General features: G+C 41.5%; 1 protein-coding gene across 3 annotated transcripts in view; it reads left to right on the top strand.

Annotated features, from left to right (window-relative positions):
• Positions 1-15,623, top strand: part of METTL16 (methyltransferase 16, RNA N6-adenosine) — a 73,446-nt gene that overhangs the window by 35,229 nt on the left and 22,594 nt on the right. For all 3 annotated transcript variants that reach the window (XM_064378111.1, XM_064378112.1, XM_064378114.1), the window contains 2 exons: positions 5,681-5,796; positions 8,423-8,565. In XM_064378111.1, the coding sequence (XP_064234181.1) occupies positions 5,681-5,796; positions 8,423-8,565 (259 nt within the window). The remainder of the gene's footprint in view (positions 1-5,680; positions 5,797-8,422; positions 8,566-15,623) is intronic.

Below are 15,623 nucleotides of genomic sequence, written 5' to 3'. Positions count from 1 at the left end.
TATGAAAATTAACTCAGAAAGAAAATAATAACTACAGTTGATTCTTATTATTTGTGGATTCTGTATTTGTGAATTTGCCTACTTGCTAAAATTTATTTAGTTATGCATTCATTTATTTTAGTAGATTTTCTTGAATAAATGTTGCTTTATTTGCCTTAGAATCATTTCCAGAGACTTTAAGTGGTGGTTTTTTGTTTGTTTGTGTGTTTGTATACTTTTATAGAGTTTATTTTTTAGGGCATTTTTAGGTTCATAGCAAAATGGAGTGGAGGTTCGGAGATTTCCCGTATGTGCCCGCCTCCACACATGCAGAGCCTTCTCCATTATCAACATCCCCCCAGAGTGGGATATTTGTCACAGGTGATGCACTTATGCTGACACATCGTTCTCACCCACAGTTCAGAGTTTACATTATGGTTTCCTCTTGGTGTTGTACATTCTGTAGTTTTGGACAAATGAAACTGGCATGTATCTCCCAGTACAGTATACATAGGGTCGTTGCACAGACACAGGATCGTTTCACTGCCCTCCCACCTTCTGGGCTGTAACTGTTCGTCTCTCACTGCCCCCAACCCCAGAAAACTACTGACCTTTGGACTCTCTCCATAGTTTTACATTGTTCAGAGTGTCATATAATTGGAATCATACAGTATGTAGACTTTTCAAATTGGCTTCTTCTACTTAGTGACATTTATTTTTAAGTTTCCTAATGTCTTTTTATAGTTTGATAGCTTTTTTAAAAAATTATTTTAATTTTTTTCGACTGCCTCTATAATTGCAGAAAGCTCATTTATTTTTAGCACATTTCATTTTAATATTCCATTATCTGGGTATACCAGAATTTCCCCATTCACTTATTGAAAGATATCTTGATTGCGTCCAAGTTTTGACAACTACAAATAAAGTTGTGAGAAACTTCTGTGTGCAGCTTTTTCTGTGCATGTAAGTTTTCGTTTCCTTTAGGTAAATACCAGGGAGTGTGCTTGCTGGATGGTATAGTAATTGTATCTTTACTTTTGTAAGAAACCACCAAACTGTCTTCCAAAGAACTGTTTTATGCTCCCGCCAGCAATGGCTGAGAGTTCCCGTTGCCCACATCCTTGGCAGCACAGGGTGTTGTCGGTGTTCTGGATTTTGGCCATTCTCATAGGCATGTAGTGGTATTTCATTAATTTGTATTTTCCTGACATTGATGTGGAGCATCTTTTCATGTGCTTGTTTACCATCTGTATATCTTTTTTGTTGAGGTGTCTGTTCAGGCCTTTTGCCCATTTTTTAATCATGTTCATTTTCTTGTTGAGTTTTAAGAGTTCTTGTCTTTTTTGAGTAACTGTCCTTTATCAGCTATGTATTGCAAATATTTTCTTGCAGTCTGCAACTTGTCTATTCATTCTCTTGACAGTATCTTTAGTAGAGCAAAAATTAAATTTTTTCCTTTTTTAAAAAAGCCTAAAAAGTAAAAAAATTAATTTTAATAAGAATATATATATATGGAAAAAATAGCTGGTCTTATTAACATTAAATATATATGTGTGTGTGTGTGTGTGTGTGTGTTTGTGTGTCTGTGTGTATATGTATGAGGGTTCAAGTGATCCTTCCACCTCAGCCTCCTGAGTAGCTGGTTCTACAGGCATACGACACTATGCCCAGCTAATTTTTAAAAAATAGATAGAGTCTTGCTTTGTTGCCCAGACTGGTCTCAAACTCCTGTCCTCAAGTGATTCTCTTGTCTGGACCTCCTAAAGTGTTGGAATGTTAGGCATAAGCCACTGTGCCCACCAAGTCCAACTTATTGAGTCCTTTTAAAGAATTATATACAATACCTTTGGTATTGTATCCAAAAAGTGCTGTAATCCCAGCATGCTGGGAGGCTGAGGCAGGCAGATCCTTGAGGTCAGGAGTTTGAGACCAGCCTGGCCAACATGACAAAACCCCATCTCTACTAAAAATACAAAAATTAGCCAGCTTGGTGGCGCATGCATGTAATCCCAGTGATTCAGGAAGCTGAGGCACAAGAATCACTTGACCCTGGGAGGCAGAGGTTGCAGTGAGCTGAGATTGTGCCACTGCACTCCAGCCTGGGAAACAGAGCAAGACTCTATGTTACTTTCTAGGAGTTTTATAGTCTTGCATTTGCATTTAGGTCTGTGATCTGTTTTGAGTTAGATTTTGTGAAGGATATAAGGTCTGTGTCTATATTCATTTTTTGCATGTGGATGTCCAAGTGATGTCATAGTATCAGTTCTTGAAAAGACTGTTCTGTTCCATTGATCTATTCATTCACTAAAAACATACTGTTTTCATTACAGTAGCTTTATAGTAAGTCTTAGAATTGGGTAATGTCAGTCTTTCAACTTGCCTCTTCTCTTTCAATATTGTGTTGGCTATCCTGAGTCTTTTGTCTCTCCAAATAAACTTTAGAATTAGTTTATCAATAGCTAAAATATATGTATGTATGTTTGTATGTATGAATGCATTTACTTATTTATTTTTAGAGACAGGGTCTCACTGTCACCCAGGCTGGAGTGCAGTGGCTCATGGCAGCCTCAACCTCCTGTATTCAGGTAATCATCCAGCCTCAGCCTTCTGAGTAGCTGAGGCTGCTAGTGAGCACCTCCATGCTTGGCTAATTTTTGTATTTTTTGTAGAGGTGAGGTCTTGCCATGTTGCCCAGGCTGGTCTTAACTCCTGGGCTCGAGCAGTTCTCTGGCCTCAGCCTCCCAAAGTGCTGGGATTACAGGCTTGAGCCACCGCCCCAACCTAAAACTTATTTTTAACTCCAAAACTGGTATTCATGGTACTTTTGTGGTCATTCACAGACATGTGCATAGTGGCAAATAATTGGAGTTGCCCAGCGTGCATGTTCCCAGCTGAGGCTGAGCAAGGCGACGCTCTGCCTTCTTACTCCAGCTTCCATACTGTCAACCGAACATCCTTTTCTTGGTCTATTTAATGCCACATGTTTTGGACTTTTTTTTCTCTCATTTTTCTGCTTTTTCTTGGTGATTTTGCTGTTTAAATAGTCCCTAAACATAGTGCTGATGGGCTATCTTGTGTTCCTCAGTGCAAAGAGGCTGTGATGTGCCTTACAGAGAAAACAGGTGTTAGATAAGCCTCCTTCAGACATGAGTTGTACTGCTGTTGGCCGTGAGTTCTGTGTGAGTGCATCAGCCATGGATATTAGATAAAGTGTCTTTAAACAGGAACACCACAAAACAAGGTTGTGTATCTATCAGTTGATGAAAATGTGATCAGAGACTTGTAGGAACCTAACCCTGTATTTCTGCTGGAGCCAGTGGTTCAGTATTCACTCACTGACTCTTTGTGGCTGCTTTGTCGAACATAACTAGTGCAGATAATGAGAACTGACTATACATGAAGTAACTTAGTCACCAAGATTTTAAAAGGAAGGAAATCCTACTGTTGATCAAACTATACCGTCTTTTTAATTTCTGTACATAGGCCAGGCACGGTGGCTCACGCCTGCAATCCCAGCACTTTGAGAGGCTGAAGCAGACTGTCTGAGATCAGGAGTTTGAGACCAGCATGACCATGGTGAAACCCCGTCTCTACTGAAAATACAAAACTTTGTTAGCATGGTGGCTGGCGCCTGTAATCCCAGGTACTCGGGAGACTGAGGCAGGAGAATTGCTTGAACCCAGGAGGTGGAGGTTGCAGTGAGCCGAGATCGCGCAACTGCATTCTATCCTGGTCTACACAGCGATACTCCACCTCCGAAACAAATAATGATTTCAGTACATAGAACTGTGCTAGAAACAGTCAAATCCCCTTGTGATTAGTTACTTTTTATTTCTGTGACCATTCTGTGTATAAAGCAATGTTAATTTTTTTTCATTAAAGAGATTTTATGTCTCTTTATGAAAGAAATAAGACTTTTCTTAATAGTATTGAACATCTTTATAAGGAAAGACATTAATATTATTAGTGCATTTGTTTTATTTCTCCATTGTTGTGTAACAAATTACTCCAAAATCTAGGAGCCTATTTATTTATATTTTTTATTTTTTGAGACGGGGTCTCACTCTGTCACCCAGGCTGGAGTGCAGTGGCGCAATCTCGGCTCACTGCAACCTCTGTCTCCCAGGTTCAAGCGATTCTCCTGTCTCAGCCTCCTGAGTAGCTGGGATTACAGGTGCCTACCACCACACCTGGCTAATTTTTGTAATTTTTTAGTAGAGACAGGTTTTCACCATGTTGGCCAGGCTGGTCTCGAACTCCTGACCTTGGGTGATCTACCTGCCTTGGGTTCCTGAAGTGTTAGGATTACAGGCGTAAGCCACCATGCCCAGCCGTAGGAGCCTTATTATTATTATTATTATTCAATTTTTTTTTTTTTTTTTTTTTTTTTTTGAGGCGGAGTTTCGCTCTTGTTACCCAGGCTGGAGTGCAATGGCGCGATCTCGGCTCACCGCAACCTCCGCCTCCTGGGTTCAGGCAATTCTCCTGCCTCAGCCTCCTGAGTAGCTGGGATTACAGGCACGCGCCACCATGCCCAGCTAATTTTTTGTATTAGTAGAGACGGGGTTTCACCATGTTGACCAGGATGGTCTCAATCTCTTGACCTTGTGATCCACCCGCCTCGGCCTCCCAAAGTGCTGGGATTACAGGCTTGAGCCACCGTGCCCGGCCTATTTAATATTTTTTATTAGAGACAGAGTCTTACTCTGTCACCCAGGCTAGAATGCAGTGGTATCATCATGGCTCACTGCAACCTCAGCCTCCTGGGCTCAAGCAGTCTCTCACTTTAGCCTCCCAAGGGGCTGGGACTGCAGGCTCATTCCACCACACTCAGATAATTTTTTATTTTTAAACTTTTTGTAGAGATAGGTTCTTGCTATGTTTCGCAGGTAAATCTGGAACTGCTGGTCTCAAGCAATTCTCCCATCTTGGCCTCCCACAGCACTGGGATTATAGGCATGAACCATTGCAGCTGACCCTAGCAACTTTAAACAATAAACATTTATCTCATCATTTCTATGGGTCATAAATTTCGGCATGGCTTAGTCTCGTGGTTCTAGTTTAGACTCTCATGAATTTGCAGTCAAGTTGTTGGCTGGAGCCAAAGACTTTCTGGGTGATAGAGATTTGCTTCCAAGATGGCTTACTTATGGCTCACTCACATGACTCTTGGAAGGAAACCCTAGTTCGTTGCTATCTGGATATCTCTCCATGAAGCTACCTGAGTGTCCTTAAAGCATAGCCTGTTCTCAAGGGGAGGGAAATGAAACTCCATCTCCTGAAGGGAGTAATGTCTAAGAGTTTGAGGACGTACAGTCATGCATTACTTAACAGCAGGGATATATTCTGAGAAATGCATCATGAGGTGATTTCATCAGTGTGCACTTACACACACCTGAATGGCATAGCCTACTACACACCCAGGCCTATATGTAATAGCCTGTGGCTCCCAGGTTCCAAGCTGAACAGTGTGTTACTGTATTGAACACCGAAGGCAATTTTAGCACAATGGTAAGTATTTGTGTATCTGAGCACATCACACTTAGAAAAGGTACAATAAAAATGTGGTCTTATAATCCTGTGGGACCACCATCATATATTCAGTCCTTTGTTGACCAAAGCAGCATTGTACAGTGTACAATTATACTTTAAAGCCACCACAACATTAATATTAATTCACACTTCCTATTTTTTCTCCTAGTGGTGAAAGTGCCACAGAAGACGCTCCTGATGGATGCTCTGAAAGAAGAATCTGAGATCATCTATGACTTTTGCATGTGCAACCCTCCCTTTTTTGCCAATCAGCTGGAAGCCAAGGTAAAATTTCTTCTACTTTAAAATAATTTAGTATAGGCCAGGCACAGTGGCTCACACTTGTAATCTCCACACTTTGAGAGGCCGAGGCAGGCGGATCACGAGGTCAGGAGTTCGAAACCAGCCTGGCCAACATGGTGAAACCCTGTCTCTACTAAAGATACAAAAAATTAGCCAGGCGTGGTGGCGTGTGCCTGTAATTCCAGCTACTCAGGAGGCTGAGGCAGGAGAATCGCTTGAACCTGGGAGGTGGAGGTTGCAGTGAGCTGAGATTGTGCCATTGGACTCCATCTCGAAAAAAAAAAAAAAATTGAGTATATATCTAAATTTGCCTTATTTGCAGAGATAAGAGCAAAGAAAACTTTAAAAAAACTAATTTATTAATTTTTTAATTAATGTTTTTGAGATGAGGTCTTACTATGTTGCTCAAGTTGATCTTAAGCATCTGGACTCAAACAATCCCCCTCCCCTCAGCTTCCCTAGTAGCTGAGATCATAGGCGTGTGCTACCGTGCCTGGCTTTGGAAAGCTGTGTCAGGGTGCTTTCGGTTGAAGTATATTTGGCTGTCTATCTGTGGGCTCCACCTCTGTGGATTCAGCCAGCCACTCATTGAAAGTATTTGGAGGCTGGTATGGTGGCTCACACTTGTAATCCCAGCACTTTGGGAGGCCAAGGCAGGCAGATAGCTTGAGCTCAGGAGTTCAAAACCAGCCTGGGCAACATGGCAAAACCGTCTCTACAAAAAATACAAAAAGAATTAGGTGGGCGTTGTGGCATATGCCTATGGACCCAGCTACTTGGGAGGCTGAGGTGGGAGGATGACTTGAGCCCAGGAGGTGCAGCTTACATTGAGCCAAGATCATGCCACTGCACTCCAGTCTGGGGAACAGGGCAAGACCCTGTCTCAAAAAAAAATATTTGGGGGGGAAAAAAGAAAACAATAAAAATAACAATGTAACAGTAAAAAAAAAAAAAATACAGTATTACTATTTTACATAGCATTCACATTGTATTAGCTATTATAACTAATCTAGGAATTATAAAGTATATGAGATGATGTGGACAGGTTAAATGCAGGTACTACCTGTGTTATAAAAGGGACTCGAGCTTCCTTGGATTTTGGTATCTGAGGCAGGTCTTCCTGAGTACCGAGGGAGGACTGTACCCAAAAACCCAATTTAGGTTGACTTAACAACAAAGAAAGTTGATTATTTGAGAAACCCAGCAGTAGTTGGGATTTCATAATGATTTGATTAAGGTGTTCACAGCATTAAGAGCTCTGTTTTTCTCTTGGCTGTGACTTGTTCCATGGTTGTTTTTGTTTGTAAGCTGGTTTACTTGTGTTACAGCAATATTCACTGGGTGGAAGGGTGAGGAGAGAGCTCTTTTCTTCCCTAAACCACTGGACATTTGATTTTCTTCTCATTGGACCAACTCGGGTCATAGTCTACTCCTGGTCTCAGCTTCTTGGCTTAGGAAGGAAATCAGTGTTTTTACTGCTGCATGTCTTTTTTTGTTTTATGGTTTTTTTTGAGCCAGAGTCTCACTCTGTCACCCAGGCTGGAGTGCAGTGGCACGGTCTCAACTCACCGCAACTTCCGCCTCCCGAGTTCAAGCGATTCTCCTGCCTCAGCCTCCCAAGTAGCTGGGATCACAGGCATGTACAGCCACACCCAGCTAATTTTTGTGTTCTTAATAGAGATGGAGTTTTGCCATGTTGGCCAGGCTGGTCTCTCTCAAACTTCTGACCTCAAGTGATCCACCTGCTTTGGCCTCTCAAAGTCCTGGGATTACAGGTGCAGGCAACCATGCCTGGTCAACAGTTCTTATTTGTATATCTTCTTTGGCAAAATGCTTTTTCATATCCTTTGCTCATTTTTAAGTTGGTTGATTTTTCTTTTTATTATTAAGTTGTAAGTCTTCTTTATATATCCCGCTTACAGGTTCCTTGTTAGATAGTGATTTGCAGACATTTTCTTTCTTCCCTCCTGCGGATTGTCTTCTCTCTTTCCTGATGGTGCCCTTTGCAGCTCAGGAGTTTTTAGTTCGGATGAAGTCAATTTCTCTGTTTTCTTTTGTTGCTTGTGCTTTTGTGGTCATGTCTCAGAAACTGTTGCTTAATCCAAGGTCATGAAAATTTATGTTTTCTTCTAAGAGTTTCATAGTTTTAGCTTTTACTTTTAGGTATTTGATGCATTTTGAGTTAATTTTTCATATGTTATGAGATAAGGGTGGATTAAATATTTAAATGTAAAATGCAAAACCGTGAACATGCTAGGAAAAAAACATAAGTAAATATTTATTTAATCTTTGGGTGGATTTTCTGTACATGAAACCAAGACAGAAAGCATAAAGAAAAAGTGACAGATTGGGCTATCCGAAAAGGCAAAAAATTTTTATGTTTAATCACAAAAATGGAAGGTAAAAGACCTGGGAAAAAGTAGCTGCATGAAGTCGTTGTTTAAAATAAAATACTGTAATGGCTATGTGATTTTAAAATCCTAAATCTAGCATACTACTTGGAAAGTCAAATTGCATCTCACCATTCTAACTTAGGATGGATTACATTCAGACTTGGTTCTTTGGGTGTACACATTTTTCACCAGGGTTTTTTGTTATTGTTGTTCAGGGAGTAAACTCAAGGAATCCCCGAAGACCTCCACCTAGTTCTGTTAACACAGGAGGCATCACAGAGATCATGGCAGAAGGAGGTGAACTAGAGTTTGTTAAAAGGATCATCCATGACAGTCTACAACTGAAAAAAAGATTAAGGTAAGTCCGTTTTTATAACATACAGACCATTTTTACACCATAGGAATATTTACCTCCTATGTCGTTCTTTTTTTTTTTTTGAGATGCAGTATTTGTCTCTCTGTCACCCAGGCTGGAGTACAGTGGTGTGATCTCAGCTCACTGCAACCTCTGCCTCCCGGGTTCAAGCTTTGCTTGTGCTTCAGCCTCCCGAGTAGCTGGGATTACAGGCACCCTCCACCTGTAATTTTTGTATTTCTAGTAGAGTTGAGGGGGTTTCACCATGTTGGCCAGACTAGTCTGGACCTCCCAACCTTAGGTGATCCACCTGTCTTGGACCTCCCAAAGTGCTGGGATTATAGGCATGAGCTGCTGTGCCCGGCCTCCCCTATGTAGTTCTAAAACAAACCATGTAACTCAGAGGAAGAGTAATCCTAGTGGTCAGAAGAACAAGCAGATAACCAAGGTAATGGCTCCTACAATCTGCAAAGACCCTGTTTCTGAGGATGTTCTCATGCCTTTTATTGAATTCTGTTTACTGTAATCATGTATACTACATAGATGGAAAGAGGAAAATACCATATGATTGTATTGCTCCCATTAGTACGGTCCTGTGATGGAACAAAACTGATTCAAATATGGCTTTTGATTAGAAAACAGATGGGTTCAGTTCTCTCCTATGAACCAGAATAAATTTGTTGCCTAGTCCTTGAAGCAATTTATGTTGTTGGAATCAGTCTCCCAAACAGTGACATATGTGAGGACATTGAGCTGTCAAGAACTTAATGAAGGGAAACTGAGATCACTAACCAGTTGCAGAGGAGGGTTAAGGCCATTCCTTTTTAAAGCTAATGAATTTGGACAACACACCTGTCATTAAGCAACATAAGGTACTCAAAAAGAGCTATTTGTCTCGCTTGACTTCTCACCCTGCCACATGTTGTTGAAATGATGGATAATGTGGTAGTTCAAAACTAAAAGAGCTTTCAATCCTACGATTTAGCTTTGGGACATAGGGAAGATTTTGTTATTATTATGGTAAATACACATAACATAAAATTTACCATCTGTATTAGTCCATTTTCAGACTGCTATAAAGAAATACCTGAGACTGAGTAATTTGTAAAGAAAAGAGTTTTAATTGGCTCAGGGTTCCACAGGCTGTACAGGAAGCATGGCTGGGCAAGCCTTGGGAAACTTACAAACATGGCAGAAGGTGAGGGGGAAGCAGGCACATCATTTCATGGCCAGAGGAGGAGGAAGAGAGAGAAGTGGGAGGTCTAGTGAGAACTCACTGACTATCATGAGAACAGCAAGGGGAAATCTGCCCTCGCGATCCAGTCCTCTCCTACCAGGGCCCTTCTCCAACAGTGGAGATTACAATTTGACATGAGATTTGGGTGGGGACACACATCCAAACCATATTGCCATCTAAATTTTTACAGTATAGTTTAGTAATGTTGATACATTCACATTGTTGTGCAGCCGATCTCCAGAGCTCTTCATTTTGCATAACTGTTACTCTGTACTCATTAACTAACTCCTCATTCTCTCCTTCACTGAGCCCCTGGCACCCGTCATTCTGCTGTCTGTCTCTGTGAATTTGACTACTGTGGGTACCTCATACAAATGCAATCATACACTATTTGTCCTTTTATGACTGGCTTTTTTCACTTTTCATAGTGTTTTCAAGGTTCATCCATGATGCAGCACGTTTCAGAATTTTCTTCCTTTTTAAGGCTGAGAATATTAAAATTCCGTTGTTCATATCTACCACATTTTGTTTATCCATCCATCTGTTGATGGAAACTTAGGTTGCTTCTATTCTTTGGCTATTGTGCATAACACTATATGAATGTGGGTGTATAAATACCTCCTAGAGACCCTGCTTTCAGTTCTTTGGATGTAGCCCCAGAAGTGGAATTCCTGGATAAGGAAGATTTTTTTTCCTATATGGTATTGTCCTCTTTTCTGTCTATGTAGTATAGATGATTGTAGGAAACAAAATCACTTAAAGACATGAGAAGGCCAGGCACGGTGGCTCATGCCTGTAACCTCAGCACTCTAAGAGGCTGAGGTGGGTGGATCATCTGAGGTCAGGAGTTGAAGACCAGCCTGGCCAACATGGTGAAACCTCGTCTCTAGTAAAACATACAAAAAAAAAAAAAAAGAGCTGGGCAGGGAGGCATGCATCTGTAATCCCAACTACTCAGGAGACTGAGGCAGGAGAATAGCTTGAAGCCAGGTGGCAGGGGTTGCAGGGAGCCGACATCATGCCACAGCAATCAGTTTGTTCCTAGTCTGCCTGTATTTGGCTCTGTGGCGGCCTGCAAATTGAATGAAAGGGTGTCAGTTTGCCAGGAAGGCTACAGTGCAAGGCTATAGCCCATTGTATCGCTGGAGAGTTGGCCATTTTGCGCTTGGTATCATATAGGGGAAACATTACCCTGTTACGATTTATTTAAAAACAAGGTTCAACTGTCTTCTCTGTTAGGACTCAGGCAGTTTGAGAGTTTAGATAAAAGAAAGGAAGAAATGAAGGGATTTTTATTGAAAAGAAAATAGTGTTTTGTGAAAGGATATTGCTTAGAAATACTGTTTTTTTTTTTTGAGACGGAGTTTCACTCTTGTTACCCAGGCTGGAGTGCAATGGCACGATCTCGGCTCACCGCAACTTCCGCCTCCTGGGTTCAGGCAATTCTCCTGCCTCAGCCTCCTGAGTAGCTGGGATTACAGGCATGTGCCACCATGCCCAGCTAATTTTTTGTATTTTTAGTAGAGACAGGGTTTCACCATGTTGACCACAATGGTATCGATCTCTTGACCTCGTGATCCACCCACCTCGACCTCCCAAAGTGCTGGGATTACAGGCGTGAGCCACCGCGCCCAGCCCCAGAAATACTGTTTTCAATCACGTCTTACCGTGATTATTTACATTTGTACAATTACCAGTTCGTGGCCCCATGCATCTTTTTTTCTTGAGACAGAGTCTTGCTCTGTTGCCTAGGCTGGAGTGCGGTGGCGTGATCTCAGCTCACTGCAACCTCTGCCTCCGGGTTCATGCGATTCTCCCACCTCAGCCTCCTGAGTAGCTGGGAGTATGGGCACGTGTCACCACACTCAGCTAATTTTTGTTTTTTAAGTAGAGACAGGGTTTCACCATCTTGTTCAGGCTGGTCTCGAACTCCTGACCTTGTGATCTGCCCAGCTTGGCCTCCCAAAGTGCTGGGATTACAGGCGTGAGTCACCGCGCCCAGACTCTCGTGCATATTTTTATAGTTGACATCATAATGTTTATACCACTATGTGACTCATATTTCACAATGCTGTGAAAATTGTATATTTTGAAGCTCTATAAAGTAAGAGGCTATAAACAAGTACCTTAACCCTACCATCTGTTTCTTATCCCTCTAGACTGTTTTCCTTGTCCCTGAAGAAGTACAGGAGCTAAGCAGGATTTGCAGCATGATAGGGTGAAACGAGTTAAATGTGTTGGGCTGACCTCAGGATGGCGCTCGTGATGCCTCACCTCCCTGTGAGGTTCATGTCTCACCTCTGTCATGCTCAGCAGCAGTTACAGTTTTGTTTTGTATCTTAAGGAATTTTGCAGCTGGAAAGACCTTGAGAGATAAAGTTATCCAACCTCTTAGTTTACGGATTAGAAACTTAGAACTCAGATATCCTCATTCTAGTCCAGTGGCCTTTCCACCACCCCTTGCAGCGTCTGCAGCTCTGAGCTACAGTTGGACTGTGAACAGCCTTTCTGTCATTGGTGAAGATTTACAAGTGCTTGTCACCCTTACTTTGACTTTTTGTGCCTGTGACTTGAGCTTACTTAATAGCTCTTCTTTCTCTCAAGTGACTCATCCAGGTTGGGCACAGTGGCTCATGCCTGTCATCCCAACACTTTGGGAGGCCTAGGCAGGTGGATCACTTGAGCCCAAGAGTTCAAGACCAGCCGGGGCAACATGGTGAGACCCCTTCTCTACAAATAATATCAAAGTTAACTAGGTTTAGTGGCATGTGTCTGTAGTCCCAGCTATTCGGGAGGCTGAGGTGAGAGATCGCTTGAGCCCAGGAGGTCGAGGCTGCAGTGAGTTGAGATTGCACCATTGCACTACAGCTTGAATGACAGAGTGAGACCCTATCTCAGAAGAGAAAAAGGGACTCACCCATCGAAACTTCTAGATAAATTACCAGACTTTATCAAACTCATGGCCTGAATTGTGTGTGTGTGTGTGTGTGTGTATGTGTGTGTGTGTGTGTGTGTGTGTGTGTGTGAGAGACAGAGTCTCATTCTGTCACCTAGCCTGCAGTGAGGTGGAGTGATGTTGTCTCACTGCAACCTCTGCCTCCCAAGTTCAAGTGATTCTCCCACATCAGCCTCCGAAGTTGCTGGGATTTCAAGTGTGCACCCCCATGTGCAGCTAATTTTTGTATTTTTAGTAGAGACAGAGTTTCACCATGTTGCCCAGGCTGGTCTCGAGCTCCTGAGCTCAAATGATCTACCTGCCTCAACCTCACAAAGTGCTGGGATTACAGGTGTGAGTCACTGCACCTGGCCCTGAATTTTTTTTTTTTTTAATTTCTTCACCACACCATAATTCTGTTTTAGATTCTCTCTTGTCATTGGTTACTAGTTCTATAACTGATGCCCTTTATGGCAATGATTTTAGGATTTTTTTAGGAACTAGAGATGTATATTCTGCAAAGCACCAATGTGTCCCCTGCCCGATGATAGATACTGCTTGGATTTGAATATCATCCACATATTTGGGGATAGGTAATAAATTTTCATAATCTGGAACTGGGCTGGGCACAGTGGCCCATACCTGTAATCCCAGCACTTTGGGAGGCTTAGGCAGGAGGATCACTTGAGCCCAGGAGGTTGAGACCAGCCTAGGCAACATAGCAAGACCCCATCGCAACAAGAGTGAAACTCCATCTCAAAGAAAAGAAGAAGACATGAACTCTTAGTATCAGAACCGAAAGAGGGGACATGCTACAGATCCTACAGACACTAAAGGGTGAGAAGAGAGTATAGAACAACTTTTTGCCAATAAATTTTGCAACATAGATGAAACAAATTCCTTCAAAAACACCAACTACCCAGGCTTACTCTGCAAGAAATAGATAACTTGAATAGCTCTTTTTTTGAGATAAGAGTGTTGCTCTGTTGCCCAAGGCTGGAGTGCAGTGGCACAATCTCAGCTCACTGCCACCTCTGCCTCTCAGGTTGAAGCTCTTCTCCTGCCTCAGCCTCCCAAGTAGCTGAGATTACATGTGTGTGTCACCATGCCCAGCTAATTTTGTTGTTTTTGAGACGGAGTCTCACTCTGTCACCCAGACTGGAGTGCAGTGGCACGATCTCTGCTCACTGCAAGCTCCGGCTCCAGGGCTCGAGTGATTTTCCTGCCTCAGCCTCCTGAGTAGCTGGGATTACAGGCATGTGGCACCACACTCAGCTAATTTTCTTTTATTTTTTTTTAGTAGAGACAGAGTTTCACCATGTTGGCCAGGCTGGTCTCAAACTCCTGACCTCAGGTGACCCACCTGCCTTGGCCTCCCAAAGTGCTGGGATTATAAGCGTGAACCACCAAGCCCATCTGGGAAATAGATAACTTGAATAGTTCTATATCAATTAAAGAAACTGAATTTGTTTTAAAAACTTTCCAGGCCCAAGTCACTTCACTAGTGGATTCTACTAAACATTTAAAGAAGAAATATTAATTCTATGCAAACTCTTCCAAAAAGTGTTAAGTGAGGGAACACTTCCCAATTCATCTTACAAGGCCAGTATTATATCGACAAATCGTATCATTTCTCATAATGATAAGAAAACTACAGACCAGGTAGCCTTCATGAACATAAGGTATAAAAATCCTTAACAAAGTGGGTGGCTGGGAAAAGGGAAGATGTTGGTGAAAGGGTATGATGTTTCAGTCAGACAGGAGGAATAAGTTTTTAATGATCTACTGTGTAGCATGGTGACTATAGTTAATAATGTGTTACATATTTCAAAATGGCTAAAAGATTAGACTTAAAATGTTCTCACCAAACAAAAAATTAGTGGGTGAGGAATATGTTAGTTAGTTTGATTGAATCATTTAACAATAAACACATACAGCCATGAGTCACATAAGGACATTTGAGTCAATAGTTGACCGTACTTACAACAGTGGTCCCATAAGATTAAAATGGAGTTGAGGCTGGGCACGGTGGCTCATGCCTATAATTCCAGCACTTTGGGAGGCCAAGGCGGGCAGATCACTTGAGGTCACGAGTTCAAGACCAGCCTGGCCAACGTGGCAAAACCCCGCCTCTACTAAAATACAAAAATTAGGTGTGTTGGCAGACGCCTGTAAATCTATCTACTCAGGAGGCTGAGACAGGAGAATTGCTTGAACTCAAGAGGTTACAGTGAGCTGAGATTGTGCCACTGTACTCCAGCCTAGGCAACAGAGTAAGACTCTATCTCAAAAAAAAAATAATAATTCATTTTTAAAAATGAAATAAAATGTATATTTAAAAAGTTTTAAAATCCTTAATAAAATACTAGTAAATGTAATCCAGCAATATATAAAAAGAATAATACATTATAACCAAGGGACGTTTGCCCCAAGAATCCAAGGCTGGTTCAGTATTCAAAAATCAATGTATATAAGTCACTGTATTAATGGACTAAAAAGGAGAAACCACATTATCACCTCAATAGACATAGAAAAAGCATTTGGAAAAAGTCAACACTTTTTCATGACAAAACTCATCATTCATGATTGTTTATATACAAAATACCTACTACGAAGATGAATTTTAAAGTGACTAAAATTCTAAGAGAATTTAAGAGTCTCTAAAATCACAAATTAGTTTAAAACTGTATGAAATTGACATTTTTATAGGTCAAAAACTTTTATAGGACAAAGACTATTGAAGACTGGAAATCTGGTATTTCGACCTCATACACTAAATGACCTAAATGAAAAATCTGTGTAATTGAAAAGTATGAAAAATACTATTATATTACTTTAGAAATAGTGGGCATCAACAAGTATTTTGTCTTCATTGTTTGTGAGTTCAAC

The sequence above is a fragment of the Aotus nancymaae genome, unplaced genomic scaffold, assembly GCF_030222135.1.
Source record: "Aotus nancymaae isolate 86718 unplaced genomic scaffold, 86718_ANA_hifiasm-v0.15.2.pri h1tg000018l, whole genome shotgun sequence".
NCBI classification, from domain to species: Eukaryota; Metazoa; Chordata; class Mammalia; order Primates; family Aotidae; genus Aotus; species Aotus nancymaae.
This window is presented reverse-complemented; position numbering and strand designations above follow the sequence as displayed.